Here is a 16,464-nt window from a genome sequence, read left to right as displayed (position 1 = left end):
GAACAGTTAAAATCAACAACAACCTAAAAATACATTCTCAGCCATAACAATTGTCCAATCGTCTGATCATAGGAAACTGGAGCCGTTAAATGCAGGTTGAGGTTTGGCAAACCTTGATCCTGCTTACTGTTAGTTGTATTGACGCCCAGTTTCCTGTTAAACCCACAGACCAGATTCTACTGCCACCCAGGACAGGGTCACGATTTGCCTGTACACGGTCAAGCTTCAGCTCCTTCAGTATTAGTATCAAGTATTCGATACCTTCAGAGTAATGCTAAGAGTAGTCTGCTATGTGCCTATGTTATGCATTGTTTTTTGAAGCGGTGTGTAGCCTAAAGCTCATTTTCCAAAAGTCTAGAGCCAGATGTGAACTCTACTTTTATGATACAACTAGGAAAATACCCCTCATACTAAAAAGTTCTATGCCACTTTAATGTTTAGTCTTGTTAGCAGACCATTAGCAGATTCCAGTAAACCCACATAGCACACCACTAGCAGTTTACATTATGCAAACCTGTTAATTCACCTCATGTTCACTTTGCAGATGACAGCCACTTTTCATTATGCCCAGCTGGAACATCACAGCAGAGTAAGCTCCCAGTCGAAGCACAGTTTGACATTTCCAGTAAAATACCATTTTGCTTCACTGAAAAATCCCAAAAACGCAAACACTACAAAATGCAAGCTGCCATTTGAGAGAACCCGCGTGTGCCGCTCAAACTTAAAACACATATTCCTACGCCCCACTGAACAGTGGCAAACAGTGTATTGTGGCAAGTATCCATCACACCAAGATAAGGCTTTCCAACCAGTTGGGACAATCTCCGTTTTTATATCCCCCGAAACTGTCATTTCTTACAGGTTTCCAGTTTGACATACTCCATACACTTGATAGTCCTGGGATGTTCTCAGTGTGACTAGATCATTATGCTCCTAATTTACATAATTGCAGTATACTTGTCAGGATACAGATAAAACTAGAGGCCAACCCTCTCCTTCTCACAGGGACCTACCTGCTGGACTTGAATAAAAGCCTGGGGGTGGGAGGAGGGAGGAAGGCCATGCGCCCAGCTGACACTGGGAATAGGTGGGACGGTACTAGCCACATGAGGAGCAGTGCTGGGTGCACGGCACAAGGAGGAGCACCAAACGAGTCATGAAGGAAGGACAGCAGGCAGAGGGATAGCGGTTCCCATAGCCGGTAGTTGAGCAGCCAGCAGTCACGCAGAGAAGTATGGAGGGCCTTTTCGCACAGGGCAGTCATAAGAAAGAGCTAGCAAACATCTGCAAAAAGTTGGTTCCTGTCTGTGTATTCCTGCCCATCAGGTCCCAAGTCTACTCCTAGTTTTTCTGCTTGAACCTTAAGTTTCAATTTTTCATACATTTCCTCCAGCCCCACCCTCTCTAATTCCAGACACGTTTATCCAGGATCCTTGCACTACGGCTCTGAAATGAACCCTCATCAACACAAAATCCTGCTACTTCACGGATTGTTATTTCTCGCTCTGACCCCTCCCACACAAACAAACTCCCCCTTGCCCCCCACCCCCCGCCCAGGCAAGGCAGCCTGCTGCCTCCAATGTATTTTCTTCTCTGCCTTCCAATAACATCACCATTTTCTTTTTTTAAACGTACTGCACTCTCCTTCCAGCCCAAACCATTTATGTTACACCCCTCACACTTTGAGGTCGCCTGCAGAATGAGTGCCCATTCACCTATGAGTCAACCCATCACAGGCTCTGAGCCTACGTCACCCCCCCCCAAACCCCTCCACCAAGCAAAGGCCCTGGCACCCATTAACTGCTCCTCTCTTCAACCTCTCCCTAGTAACAGGCCTTCCTATCCTGCATCCAAGTAGCCATGGTCGATAGCTCAGGGGCAACGTGCTCGCCTTGGAAGCAAGACGACGGAGAGCAACACAGGATCGATCCCCGGGTCAGCGCTTAGAAACCTCTGGGTATTAAGCGCATTCTAAATAACCAATTACAATTGCATTACCCATCATTAAAACCCTCTGCTGACCCAATCATCTGGCAACGTTACTACTCCAAAAACAATGACCATGTCGTCTTCAAAAGGATCACCAACTGCCTTGAGATCAACTAACTCATTGACTCCCTCATATCCGGTTTACAAAGCTGCCATTACACCGAAATGGCATTGAACCATGTCTTCCAATTTCTTACCTGTACCCCACCACTGCAAAACAATCTACGCTCAACCTTTTAGACCAGTCTGCAGCATTCGACAGTCAACTACCTCTTCGTCACCTTGGCTTCCAAGACACAGAAACTTACCCTGATTGCATCCCATCTATCTTACTGAACCTGATCCCTTTGAACTCCGTGACCTAAGAGCCATAAGGCTTTCATCCGAGGCAATTGCTATTTACTCGTTCAAGCTCCACCGTTTGTAAACTAATTTCCTCCTCTTACATTTCCAAATACTCGTCTCATTTCCGACATTCACCCCGGATAACTTCTTGCATCAGTCTCCCTGCAATCATACAAAGGATTTTAATTTGATAAATTATAAAGTGCTTGCCAAAGAGCCAAGAAATCTACCTCCATTATAGATATGCTCCACCCCAGTGTCTTTTCGTCCCTGATCTCATATCACCATCCACAAGGTCCTCAAATTTGGGGTCCTCTTGGATAACAATCTCAAAAAGAAGCAATTTAGGAGTTGCTGCCACCTGGCTCAGCCTCAGCTGTCTCGATCCTGCTACAGCCAACTCCTTAGTCTCCCTCTACTCCTTTAGCCCCTCCATAAAATCCTGAATTTTGATACCCATGCCCAGTACAAACTCTCCCGTTCCTCTCATACTTCTGCTCAGACTCCAGTCTGATTGGATCTCCACACACAGCAGGTATTTGCTCTTGTTTAGTAGTCAGACCATGGTCCCTCCTTACCTTATGGTCCAACTTCGTTACTACCCCCCCCCCTGCATCCAGCATCCACTTATTTTTTACCCTCCCTCATTGGAATTCCTGTCCACAGGAAATAAAAACCGAACCCTACCTTTAAATCTGCTCTTAAACTCCCATCTTCTCTACCTTGCAAAAGCCAATAGTCTAGTTTGAGCCTCTCCCATTATCCCACTCCTCCAAGCTCACTTGATACCAATTTAAAAGAATATGCACCACAATCTCTGTAATTACCTGTATATGATGCATCTTTATGTCTTGACAGTACTGTATCCCAGGCCACAAGATCCCAGCCATTAGCACATTTCTAAGATTTTAGCCTCATTTTTTTCCATATTACAATCTCCTTTCAAACATCTTGAAATCAAACTACTCAAGCATTATTATGTTCTCAAGTAAAGCTCCCAGCAAAGGACATTCTCAGATTACTGTAATTTCTGTAGTACATCAATTAGGTTTAAAACGGTCAGTTATTTCTATAAATGTAAATATCCCTATGCCCCCTACAACATTAACAGCAGTCAGTGCGAGAACTTGTTTTATAAATTGTATAAAGACTATGCTTTTTAAACAGCCAGGGAACCATAAGGTGGAAACAGTTTTACTGGTATCAAAAACAATATGACTGCAAAGATGGAGTACTACCATTTAGCAGCAAACATCTAGTACTTCCGAACACAATGCAAATAGCTGGATGACACCACTAAAAGATGCACGAGAGCTCAATGAAGTAATCAATGAGAATCCAAGAACATCTTTGGGACATTAGGAATAAAAACTTTCCCTACGCAATTGATAATCACTTTCACAACGACAGAAGAGCAGGCTCCGCATTAATCCAAGCAGACCGGGACATAAGAAAGGCCTTGTAACTTGCTCTTGCTACTAGCGAGTAATAATACACTCTTCACGAGTAAGAATAGTCTGCTCTTTACATGTGGAGAATTGGGGGACAGGTGGGTTTTTACATATGTGCTGAACTATTAAATGGCTATACATTTTAATAAAATTACGAAACATACTTTGTGCTGATTTCTTGCTCCCGAGTTAATGTGAATATATATTGTTTGATTCCAACATTAACCATCATTGGTTATTTTGCACAAAAGGTTACCTAAAAGGAATATACTCTGCACTAGGTCAATTGTACAGTCAGGATACGTTACCAGATTATAGAACAGTTACATTTAATCAGCGATTTACACAATAATTTAAATTTGGTATAAATGTTGGCCATTTCTGCGAAAAACTAAGTGCCTTGAGAAAACACAGGTAATGTGCAAATCGCATGGGTAAGAAGAGAAGGGGTTAGCTCTGTAGTTTAAACAGAATGCCAAACACGAATAAACAGGAATCAAAAATAAAGATTTGGTGACAGCAAAAGCAGCTCCACACAATCAGGCATTACTCCATAAGCAGGAGCTATCTCTAGCATTCCAAGTGAAAAGATCTTTCACTTAAAGCCTGATTTTTTTTTTTTTTTTTTAAAAATCAAGCTGTCACGCCCATGCCGCACACGAATGCATGCAGCGGCCGGAAAGGCAGGTCGGGACCCGGAAGCGCAGGACCAGGAGAACAGGTAAGTGTGTGGGTGTGTATGTATGTGTTTTGGTTTGGGAGGGCGGCAAGCTGAAATCCTGCAGGAGAGGGTGGGGAGCTTGTGGGGTAACCACCCCCGAATATTTGTATTAACAAAAACGAATTCTAAAGGTCTTCAGAGAAAAATACCTTTAGAGTGCTGTTTTTACGATCAAAAGAAAAAAAACTTTAACTGGTAAACTAACCAGGCTTTTTCCAAGTTACAGCCTGGGGCTAGGGAGCCATCAGCTTTTTTTTAAATCATATATAAAGCTAGACTTTCTACAACAAAGGTTTCCTCCCCCCTCCCCCCCGATTAGTGTAGTCACATGCGGTTTACCTATGGTAGATTTGTTATTGGATAGTTTGATAATTTCCAGAATTCCAGAATTCAAACCTGTGATAGCAGGTTGCACAAACACAAACCTAGCTTCAGGAATTGCAGCAGATACACACCTCATTTGTTGGTCCATAGCAGAGCGACAAAGGCTTACATGGTGGTCTGCAGATTTTTCTTTTTTTTTGCAGATATAAAAAATAAAAAATAAATAAATTTTTAAAAAATGGAGCAAAGCTCCATCTTTTTCAATTATCTGTCGAATCTGGCATACTAGTTGGCATTTTCCTAAATTCAATTATAATAAATTTTTGAAGTAAGATTCCCAAACTAAGTAATAGGTACATGTGGTTCCCTGTTAAAATGCTTTATCTTGCAAAAAAGTCTGGGTTAATAAGGCCAACACAATCTGGTAGCTTTTCTTCTACAATGCCCCACCCCTTATTTTTACTGGGGACACAAAGAAAACAGTGGAACCTTTTATTGTAATAACTGACCATATGATGCAGTGACCCAGACTAAAAATGTCACGTTGACATCTACTGACTAGATATAAAAAGCCACGTGTCACCTCAATTCTATACACACAGCATTCTCATTTGCCAGGAGTCAATTGTCAGTAGCTAGTGGCGAGTGAAAATTCTGCGCCCCGATGAGGTTCATGGCCCTTTGCCACGGTTGATCTTGTTGCAAACATTTTCATCTCAATATGCAGACTGGTTCAATGTAGCCCAAAATGAGACACACTATCGCAAGGGTCGCCAAACGGTCTATCGCGGGCGACTTGTAGCTCGCCTGAGCCTCTTCAGTCGCCCGCACTGGAAATACTGAAAAAGAAACACTTTTTTAAGTTAGATATTTCAATGCTGCGTTTTTGCAGTTATTTTCCTTAACTAGGATCCGAACCCTGGACGTCCCAATTGCAGGCGGGGAGCTTGACTGCTGTGCCACATGGAGCTGCTTGTAAAGTCCCTGACAGATGTCAGTATCACATTCTGCTTCTGCAGGCCGCCTGCAGTACCAGAGTTGGCCTTGTGCGCTCACGACACGATCTTGCTTAAGCAAGCTGCTCTTGTTTGCCAGAGATGTCAGAGGGGTTGGGACAGGATAAGAATCATTGTGACCATGCAATGAAAATATCACAGTAGCACTGCTGCTCTTCTGGAAATGTTCAAAATAATATTTTAAAAATGGTGCAATTTCTTTCATGTGGCTTCTTTCCAAACTCCACACTGTACATTTCCACTTTAAATCACTTCCATGACACAGGTACACCCACTTTTAGTACATTAAGCGAACCATAGACATGCTGTACAGTAGAAGCTTACCAGGGTAGCTCAGCAGGTTGACATACCGATGCCGAGATGTTATATATGCAAAATTAAATGCGGTACCGTATCATATCATAAGTGTTTCAAGGCGCGACGAGGCAAGGGAGGGGGGAATAGAGAGAAGACAGACAATGATCCTACTAGGCCGGGTGTCATTCAGATCGCGCAAGTGCATGGGAAGGGGGAAGGAGGAAAGTGTGGGGGCGAGGGGAAGGGGACAGTGCAGTACATGGGATAATAAATAACAATCAATAGCGTCCGGCCAGCTGGTGGCAAGTGCAAGTGTAGTGCAGACATCAGGTGTCAAGTGCTAGTGGTGGAACTGTTGCGGTACAGAATAGTCCATAATTGTGGGGGGATGCCAGGAAGGCAGTGCAGGTGTGTGACTGATGGGAGGAGGGCTGGGCTTGAGAGCAGGGGGGGTTGCCAGGTGACCAGTGCAGGTGACCAGTGCAGTTTCAGTATCTGCCAGGAAGTCAGCAGGGGAGAGGAGGAGAAAAGGCAGAAGCAAAGAGAAAGGTTTTGAGGTGCTTACGGAACCGGAGATGATTCTTCTCAAGTTTCAGGGAGACAGGGAGGTTGTTTCAGAGGGAGGCCCCAGCCGAGGAAAGAGATCTACCACCAACTTGTTGCTTGGAGAAGCAACTGACCCTGAGGGAGTTGGAGGCGGATGAGAGAAGAGCTTGAGAAGGAAGATATTTTGGAAGAGAGCTGAAGGTATTGAGGGCCCAGGCCCCAGAAGGCCTTGTGGACCATACAGAGGGTTGTGAACTTAATCCTCGCAACCACTGGGAGCCAGTGCAGAGATTTCAGTCCTGGAGAGATACGATCCCTGGGCTTGAGGCCAAGGACAAGTCTTGCAGTCCTGTTCTGGATGAGTTGCAGAGGGCGGAGAGTAGAAGCAGGCAGATTTAGAAAGAGGCTGTTGCAATAGTCCAGCCTAGAGAGAACCAGAGCTCTGGAGACAGTGAGCTTCTGGGGGAAGGAGAGGAAAGGAAGTATGTCTCTGAGAAGGTGCAGCTTGTAGTGTGACTTCTTAGAGATGTCAGAGATGTGAGGAGAGAAGGAGAGTTTGGAGTCGAAGATGGCCCTGAGGTTTTTAGCCTCACAGGTGGGAGCAGGAGGAGGGCCAAGGGAGGCCGGCCAGAGAGTGACAGGAAAGGAGGGAGCAGGTGTTCCAATGAGGAGAATCTTGGTCTTGCTGGCATTAAGGCAGAGATCACTGGCGGCACACCTCTCCTGGGTGGCAGTCAGAGATGAGGGAGGGAGAAGAGGTGGCTGAGGGTAGCCTGAAAATGAGCTGAGCGTCGTCTGCATAAAACTGGAATCATAGAAAAAGTGCTATAAAATGTGTTTGGCCAGGGTATGGGTTGGGCTGGTTGCTTGCTTATATTCAGGATGGAGGTGGGGATATTTCTGCCCCTGTAGTGAAAATCAAAAGTTGGAACCCACAGTTTCATTTCCTAAAAACTGCTGTCAGCACAACAGAAGCATTTCTTTGTGATTAACCAGTTTGACAAGCATATAACATCTTTATAAATATAAGCTGTGCTAAAACACAGAGGGACACACAAATAACAGAGTATGTGTGGTGTCTGACAAAAAAAACATTTAAAAGAAAACTAGTGAACGCAAGCAGCATTTTTACAATTTGGAAATTACTTTTGTTTTTTTATGGGAGTGTGAAATGCACATTTGGAAAACAATAGTGTGCCTAGCATGTAGAAAGCCTGCATAAAACGCAAAAGAAGGGCACAATAATTACAGGATATTTGTGTGGTAGTCCAACAAATATCTGTCTTTTTGAGACAGCTACTAATAAATAATAATGCAACAAAGAGGTTTTTGAAGTTCTTAATATAATTGTGAAGGCATATGTTATTCCATGTGTTTATAGAGAGGAAATAATTGGGCCAAAAAAATATTGGTAAAAATTCAGAGGTTTATAAATATCCCCACCCCGATATTGCACGCTAGTAGCTCTCCAATGTTGGCCTCCACTACAAGTAGCTCTAGCTAACGTAAAGGTTGGAGACCCCTGCACTATCCTTTTCAATAACCAACTGCTCGGGCTAAATAGACTTGCAGCAAGTACTCAGGTTTCACCGACCAAACAAGAACATACAACTGTGCATGCTACAACTAGATGGCGATTTAAAAACACAAAGCAGACAACATGCCTTAGTGTTTATCATTAACTGCACTGTGAGCTGCGCTACCTAAAGAATCACACAGGACTCATTAAATTCTATCAAAAAGGACAAATTAACAAGTACATTTGTCTTACTGATAACACAAATTCCATCCCTTACCTCCAATCGTAGATGTACTGCGTTCTCCATTTGCCCGCGTTAGTGTGGCACTCATTTTCAGACCGCAATCGCCCTGTACACTCTGATGCAAAGTCTTCCCTCAATTATGGCATCTACTTGTATGTTTTACATGTATAACCTTTTGCAGGGTCCTTCTGGAAAAAGAGGGGAAAACCCCTTCTTCAGGGTAGGAGAATAGCCATCTAAAAGATTTAACATATATACATTAAGAAAACATACCACATTTGTAATTTCTGGATCAACTGCTGGAACAAAGCCAGGTTTCTACTTAGCCCGATGCTATACATGCACCGCGTACTGTTAACACTCACAGATCTCCACGCCCAAAGAGCTGGTCCACCGGACGTGGGGCAACCAAATCCCCTCCCTGCGACTTCTGTAAGATAGGAATGTGCAACATGTACGTGCCCAACATTCAAACCATCTTAATATTGTCTTTTAAAAACACAATCACCTCGGATGAGTTTTCCTCATAATATTGCAGATATGTGGCTGTTCAGGTTCGGTTTATCAGGGGCCATACCTTCCTAGACTACACCTTCAAATAGCGGACCCTGCCATGATTTCTCCCCTTTTAAGACTATTCTATCTTATCTCTGGAGCTGCAGTCATCTCAGAGCAGTATTACTTAGCAATTCATTTGTCGGCTAGCTTGCTGCTTATTTTCACAAGTAATATTGTTTAACTTCAACTACTCTGTACCACAGCCCTTATCGAATCTAGACACGACTAGCAGGATTCGTCCAGTGAAACCTTAGGCCCCTTCAACATTTGATGATTCTCGCATCAGGGGGACAGAACAATTAAATTGGGAGACCCAAAGAACAACAAAGGGTTTCTCCCAGGGACCTTGGAGGTTCTAAGGCCCCCAAATCCTCTGGATGCGTGAAGCTTGCAGAATACCACACTGCAGCTGGAATCAAGTTACACTACACCAGAATGGGTAGTTGGCATCGAGAAGGAACTACAGCCTTCAAATAATACTATCATAGCTTTCAATTTTCAAATTAGGAGCTCTCAAAAACATAACATAAATTGCTCCACAATTTATGACCCTATCCAGGAAAACTACAGGCTTTCAAGATATCTACTCTACAAGCTTCTCAAATCAAATTCTCAATATCAAGACGGACGTAACGCATAAGGAGACACTTGATGACCTGAAAGATTCAGTGCTGTCCAAGTCTTCTCCAGAACTGACACTGCACAGAAAACAAGGGGTCGCAAATAAGAACCTATGCATATCATCACCGGATTTGCTTTCATTCTCATGAAAGATGCAGAATACCAAGCAGTACACATGAAGGCTATCGTATGGCTGAAACAAGACTGCTTCCCACAAAGATGGAAATGCAACATATTTTGCAGCGATTTACCACGTTCAAACCCCATCTCACCTTTCCTCACCCCTTTATTACCCCAACAGAGAATCCATCAGAATAAAAAGGAAATATTCTGGGTAGAATTTTGGTCAACAAATTGGAGCTTCAGGTTACAGTGTGGGTCCTAGATGCAGGTACATTAACCAAGTCATAGGGGACTCCTTGAGGGAAGGCAGTCTTGCTTTGGGCAGACAGAACGGTATACACTGACCTCAAAACGTGCAATCACTGGCCTTTTGCTCGTGATAATTGACTCTGCACGCAAGAAATAGGATGCAGAGTGTGAGGGGAAGTGACTTTTTAGCTCTAGCTAGAGGTATACAACATACCATTTTTTGCCCTGGGGAAAACGTTGTACCAGACACTGGTCAATGCCAACAACTGAAATAAATAGTTGCTGTGCAAGTTAGGTGGAATCTCAAGCAGATCAAGTCCCTACAGCAGTGACCTCATCTGCGTGATTTCCACACGTTTTTAAAGTGTTATTAGGTGTACATTGATGGGTATAAACACTGTATAAGAAGACGGGGGCTGCCACCTGACTTACTGGTACACTGCTTTTTAGCCCAAATACACCGAGAAGGCGAGCGATAATACACTCATCTTGCACAGTGCTGCATGGTAGGGACAGAGGCCAAAGTAAAACATTTTTAAAAATACCATCAAAATTTCACAACTACTTTTCAAAAATAAAGAACTAGGCCATGTGAAACCATTACAGCAGGAACTATCTGTACCTCAAATCACTGATCAGGCTGGAGGAACCCTTTCAATTAAGGCAGTCGTACTGAACAACCACGCACGTCTGTTAATGGTTTCAATGGAGTAAACGTACAAAGTTGAAAAATGTGGATCACGTTTACTAATATTTCACAGAAATATCCCAACAAGTGACGGGAAATTATTGCCTGGCAAAGATACACCCATCTCGCTAGATGTAATTCAGAAACACAGCGATAAAGTCTTGACATCAGCAGGTTCTGGGCCCAGAAACGTTATGCCTCCTCATGCATGCCTTTCATGGCTGTGATTAAGTCTTGCTTGCTACAGTAGCAGCATAGAGTCTTGCCTTGTACACAACCATGAACTCCATTTACCAGGTCCACATGTTTTGAAACACTGCATAATGTTTCTGGCCGAGGTGTATGGAGAAACCACAGAACCAATCACAATTTGCATCAAAATCCCGTGCTCAAAAGTCCCCCAAGCAATATGCAGTCCAGGGCTTTACACCGTCTGCCTTCTGGTATTGCCGAACTCCACCAATGCAGCGTAGGGTGCCTTAACCAGCACGTGTTTCATTTCAGAGCATCTGCAGACCGATGCTGCCATTTGTTTTGAAAAAGGTTGTCTTATTTTCAACTGAAAGGATCCTAAATTGAAGCCAGTTGGTCTGTCTACATACTTTGGGTTACCCTTCTAATACAGTTCTGGCCACATGCAGAAAGTGAAGCCCTTGTCAAATGAGTTACATTCTTGGGCCAAGACTCGTCAAGGAAATTGTCATGTGTCTCTTGGACAGTCTCCTTCAAGGAGTTATCTTTGGAGGTGCAGTGAGGCAAGGGGGGTGGGGGAGGTGTGGGGTGTGAGGGAAAGGGAGATTCTTACTTTTTTGGAGGTGCAGTGAGACAAGGGGGATCAGGAGATCAAGGAAGATTTTTACAACGGTCCCTCCAACCAGAGGACTTTATCAACTCAGGGGGGCTTTGGGAAAGAGAGGATTGCAATGTCTGGCTGTAGTCTTCCATAGATCCTGCGGCCGCGGGCAAACGTGGTTGCCAGCTGGTATTTTTGAAAGAAATCGGTCTTGCAGTCTGAGATGAATGCATGCAGATCTTTTTCAGTGGAGGCTGGCTACTGTCCTCACTAGACCGCCGACTGACCACGTCAGGTTTCACAGATATAGGGAAGTGGCTGGTAATCGGCGACATGCTAGATGAAGAACTACTGTTTGCCAGTAGGGAGTGAATCCATTCTCTAGGGGAATTGGCAGGCTTCTCACTAGTATGCAAAGGCTGGTTGGGCTTTAAAGAAGACACCTTCTTAGAGTTGGATGAATGAACCTGCTGCTGGATAGTGTTAAGTAGAGAATGTTGTGGGTCCACAGACTTTTCACAGAACGTGCCTTTGTTGTGCAGTGTTGAGTACTCATTATCCTTACAAGAAAGCGATGGTTCTATATTCATCATGTTGGAATGGTTCCTGGGATCAGAAAGAGGTGCTGGCAGCTGTACCTTCGGTGGTTCACGGGCTGAAGCCCGAGATTGATTAATATTTAATTTTGAGAGGTCAACGCTCTTAGAAGATCCAAGAAGTGACTGTTTTTGTTTCATTGAAGAGGTATTTCTTAGCTTTGATGAATGATCAGTCAGCTGGCTTATTGCAGGCACACACACTTTAGAGGCTATTCTAGCCTTCTTTGCTGCTGAGCGTTCTGTACTATGGGAAGATCGTGAAATTGAACGTTTGGGCTTTAGTGGACGGGAATCCCTTAATCGAGGAGAGATACTCCTTGACCGAACCCTTGGCCGAAGTGGTCTGCTCTTCGAATCTAAAGGGTGAGCACTCGACCGAGGAGAACTGACTCTCGACTGAGGAGAGTCAAAACTTGACCTCCGAGGGCGACTCCTCGGCCGTGGAGAGCCACACCTTGACCGCCGAGGGCGACTCCTCGGCCGTGGAGAGCCACACCTTGACCGCCGAGGGCGACTCCTCGGCCGTGGAGAGCCACACCTTGACCGCCGAGGGCGACTCCTGGACCGCGGAGAGCCACTCCATGACCGCCGAGGGCGACTGCTTGGCCGCGGAGAGCCACTCCATGATCGCAGAGAGCCACTGCTTATCCGAGAGCCACTCCATGATCGAGAACGGCGGTCAATCGACCTACTGGAATGGCGTGAATGACTGTAGCGCTGAGATGGAGATAAATCACGGGACCTGCTCCGGGATGATCCAGATGAAGAAGGCGAGAGGCTCCCACTTGTCGACTTCATACAGTTATCTGCATCTGGCCACAAGGCTTGCATCTCTTTTTGTATCTTCGCCATGAAAGAGTCAATATCTCCATCATCCTCTCTTGGCTTCAAGCAGTGTTTCTGGTTCATTGTGGCAGCAGATGAAGTGTGTTGGACATCCAGTGGCAGTGCATTTGACGGTGCACTACAAGATGCAATTTCAGTTGCAAGGGGTACAGTTGAGTCTTTCTGTGAAAAGTAGGGTGGATGCTGAATTGTGACAGGCTCAGCGCTATAATAGTTAATAGCTTGGGGGGTACAGGAAACTGTCTGAGGCATATAAGGGACACTATGAGCAGCACTTAATGGTCCATTATCAGTAATGGAGACTTCATACGTTTTGTGGGTGGAATAATGAGGTGCACTGACAGTTGCTGGTGGTGTAGTCGGTGGCAAACTAGTTAGTTGCTCTCTACTTTGTTGTCGGTAGGGTACCTGGTAAGGCACTGGGGAGCCCTGGTGATATACTGGTGACTCACATAAAGCTTGCTGGTGGAATCCTGGTTCACGAAGTTCACTAGGAGAGATTGGGAATCCCGGTTGGGGTATTGTTGGTTCACGAATAACTTGAATGGGAACTTGGGGCCCTGAAAACCCAAGAGCGCATGGCGGAGGGCCATGGGGAATTTGCGGGGGGTCTGGAAATGCTGGTGAGCGAGGAGGAGGCCTATAAGGAAACTGCTGTGGCATATAAGGTACACGATGGCCCAATGGCATTTCCTGAAAATGTGGAGATCTGTTAAAATGGGATTGAGCCATTTCTGGACCCATTGTGCGAGTGTGCACGCTTTGTGGGAAATCTGGTGGGCCACGAGGTGGCATAAAATGTGGGGCCGACAATAGGGCCGGTAGCTGTGGCATTGCAACCCCCTGTTGACTTGGTGGCCTATGAAATGCATGTGGATATGTTGAGGACTCCTGAGGATGCACAGATGGTACATGGCACCGCCGCAGTGGTTGCAAGGTCCAGACCCTGAAAGGCACTGCAATCTGAATCCTTGCTTCTGCAAGAACTACATTTGGAGACTCAAATTTGCTGGGACCAGCCTTTGAAGACAATACATTTAGTGGCTCTTCCTTTGGTAGCCTGTCTCTGAGCGATGCTACAACTGGGCTCTCTACCTTTGAGAGCATGCCATCTGAAGGCTTTGAGTTGCTACCAACCTTTGTGATATCACCCTTTACTAGATCTTCCTTAAGAGGCCCTTCCTTTGAGGGTTGTGTCTCTGTGTCTCCAGTTTTCGGAAACCCTGACTTTGGAGGCTCAACCTTTCTGGCATCATCCTTTGAAGGCTTCACCTCGATGGGTTTTGCTTTTGAAGACAATACATTTAAAGGCTCCCCCTTTGGAAGCCTGTCTCTCCAAGATGTTGCACCTGGGCTCTCTACCTTTGAGAGCATGCCATCTGAAGGTTTTGAGTTGCTACCAACCTTTGTGAGATCACCCTTTACCAGATCTTCCTTAAGAGGCCCTTTCTTTGAGGGTTGTGTCTCTGTGTCTCCAGTTTTCGGAAACCCTGACTTTGGAGGCTCAACCTTTCTGGCATCCTCGGAAGGCTTCGCCTCGACGAGTTTTGCTTTTGAAGACCATACATTTAAAGGCTCCCCCTTTGGAAGCCTGTCTCTCCAAGATGTTGCACCTGGGCTCTCTACCTTTGAGAGCATGCCATCTGAAGGCTTGGAGTTGCTACCAACCTTTGTGAGATCACCCTTTGCTAGATTTGGTAGATCTTCCTTAAGAGGCCGTTTCTTTGAGGGATATGTCCCTGTGTCCCCTGTTTTTGGAGGCCCGGAATTTGACGGGTCTGGCCTAGTAGACCCGGTTTTTAGGAGCTCTATCTTTGGGGGTGTGGTGTCTGGGGGCCCCACCTTTGAAGGTTCTTTTTGCTGGGGGCCTGCCTCTTGAAGCTCTGCTTTCACGATATCGGCCTTAGGGGGTACCGTCTTTGCAGGGCCTGCTTTAGGTGCAGATTTCAGGGATCCAATGAGCTTGGCATCGACCTTCGGGGGCTCAGTCTCAGGGGGCACTACATTTGCCTTCAGGGGTGTAGTCGTTTTTAGCCCAGTTTCTACGGGCCCTGACTCGGAACACTCAGCCGCTGGAGAGCATGCAACTGCACCCAGGGTGTCCGCATTTGAGAGCTTTGCCTTCATGAACTTTTCTTTCAGGGCCTTTGCCTTCAAGAGCATTTCTTCAATAGATCCAGGCTTCGGTTCTTTATCTTTCTTAGGGCCGGACTTCAATATGTCTTCTTTCGTGGCCTCTGGCGGAATGGCGACCTTAATCTGGCCCGGGTGCTCCCGATGAATTCCAGTGTGCGTCTTCGCCGAGTCAGGCTGATCGGCTTCCTTTTTCTTCGGATCCTCGGGCAGTGGTTTCCCCCCAGAGCCTTCTCTCCCTCTGCTGGGGAGGCCATTGCCTGGACTTGCGAGAGAGCGGGGGTTTCCTCGAGGCACAGGCAGGCCTCGCTTATACGGGTAGTTATAGGGCGGTTTCCCGGGCACGGGACCACGCTCGCCTGGTTCAGTCGCGCCTCTTGGCTGATAGAAAACGCCTCTCCGGGCGCGAAGGTCTCCACGAAAGGGCGCGGGGGATCCTCGCGGTATGCCGGTGGCAAAGCGTCCCCCGCCGGGCCGTAATTCGTTTTGCGGAAAAGCAAAGTCGTCCTGCCAAAACCCAGAGTCGTGTGGCGCGTGGAAGGGTCCGCGCCCACCTCTATAAAACCTGTGAGCCATTCGGGGCGGCAAATGGTCGGAACCGGGGGTACCTCCCAGACTCGGATTCCCCCACCCCCCGTTTCAACGGGTTACGGGACCGACGACTTTTCACTAGAGGAACGGCCGCGGCAACGTGCCGCTCGTCAGCTGATATACGCTTTACGTTCCATGCAACTTACGTTTTGCCGAGGGCTCTAACCGCTCACGTGACTTGACGTTTCCAAGAAAGGGCTGGCAACCACTGTTGCCAGGGTGGAAGCAAACAAGCATTGGCAATGCCAACTGTTTCATACATGCCAACATTCCGAGGCACCTGTGAGGGAGATTTCTTCAGAGAAATCGGGAGAGAACAATTTCCCCTTTGCAATGCATTGAGAAAAGTACAATTTTAGGCGGGAGAACGTGAAAAATAGCGGGCGGCATTCTTCCCTGCGTCTCCTGCATAAATCGGGAGGTTTGGCATGTAACCTTTGGGCTTTTCCTATCTACCAATGCAATGGTAAAGGCTGAGCAATTGTGAGAATGTGGGCATATGATAGCTGTACCTGGCAAATTATCATTTAGTACCTACACACAAGGCAACATGTTAATGTTTTTTTGAAGGCAAACCATAAGCATACCTCTAAACTTACACACTTTTGGCGGGTGTCACCCGCCACTTAGACAGCTCTCTCACCCAACAATCTTGCTACACGCCCATAGGAATCAATGGGCTTTCACCCGCCAAATGTAAAATCGGGGGTTTTCACCCGCCCAAGGGGAATGAAACATAGCTCTCAACTCACACACTTTTGGCGGGTGTCATCCGCCTTGTAAACACCTGACTCACCCGCCAAGCCTCCAG

General features: G+C 46.0%; 1 protein-coding gene across 2 annotated transcripts in view; it reads right to left on the bottom strand.

Annotated features, from left to right (window-relative positions):
- The window catches only part of LOC138566325 (serine/arginine repetitive matrix protein 2-like), a 41,354-nt gene extending 25,588 nt beyond the window's left edge, over positions 1 to 15,766 (bottom strand). The window contains exons 1-2 of one of the 2 annotated variants that reach the window (XM_069643472.1): positions 10,626 to 15,766; positions 8,486 to 8,688 (exon numbers count right to left, since the gene is read on the bottom strand). In XM_069643472.1, the coding sequence (XP_069499573.1) occupies positions 11,535 to 15,638 (4,104 nt within the window). In that variant the 5' untranslated portion in view covers positions 15,639 to 15,766 and the 3' untranslated portion in view covers positions 8,486 to 8,688; positions 10,626 to 11,534. Of the gene's footprint in view, positions 1 to 8,485 lie in introns of both variants that reach the window. The other variant, XM_069643463.1, reaches the window with a different exon arrangement.
- Positions 15,767 to 16,464: the final 698 nt, after the last annotated feature.

Source organism: Ambystoma mexicanum, chromosome 1p (genome assembly GCF_040938575.1).
Source record: "Ambystoma mexicanum isolate Mex_15411 chromosome 1p, UKY_AmexF1_1, whole genome shotgun sequence".
Classification (NCBI taxonomy): domain Eukaryota; kingdom Metazoa; phylum Chordata; class Amphibia; order Caudata; family Ambystomatidae; genus Ambystoma; species Ambystoma mexicanum.
This window is presented reverse-complemented; position numbering and strand designations above follow the sequence as displayed.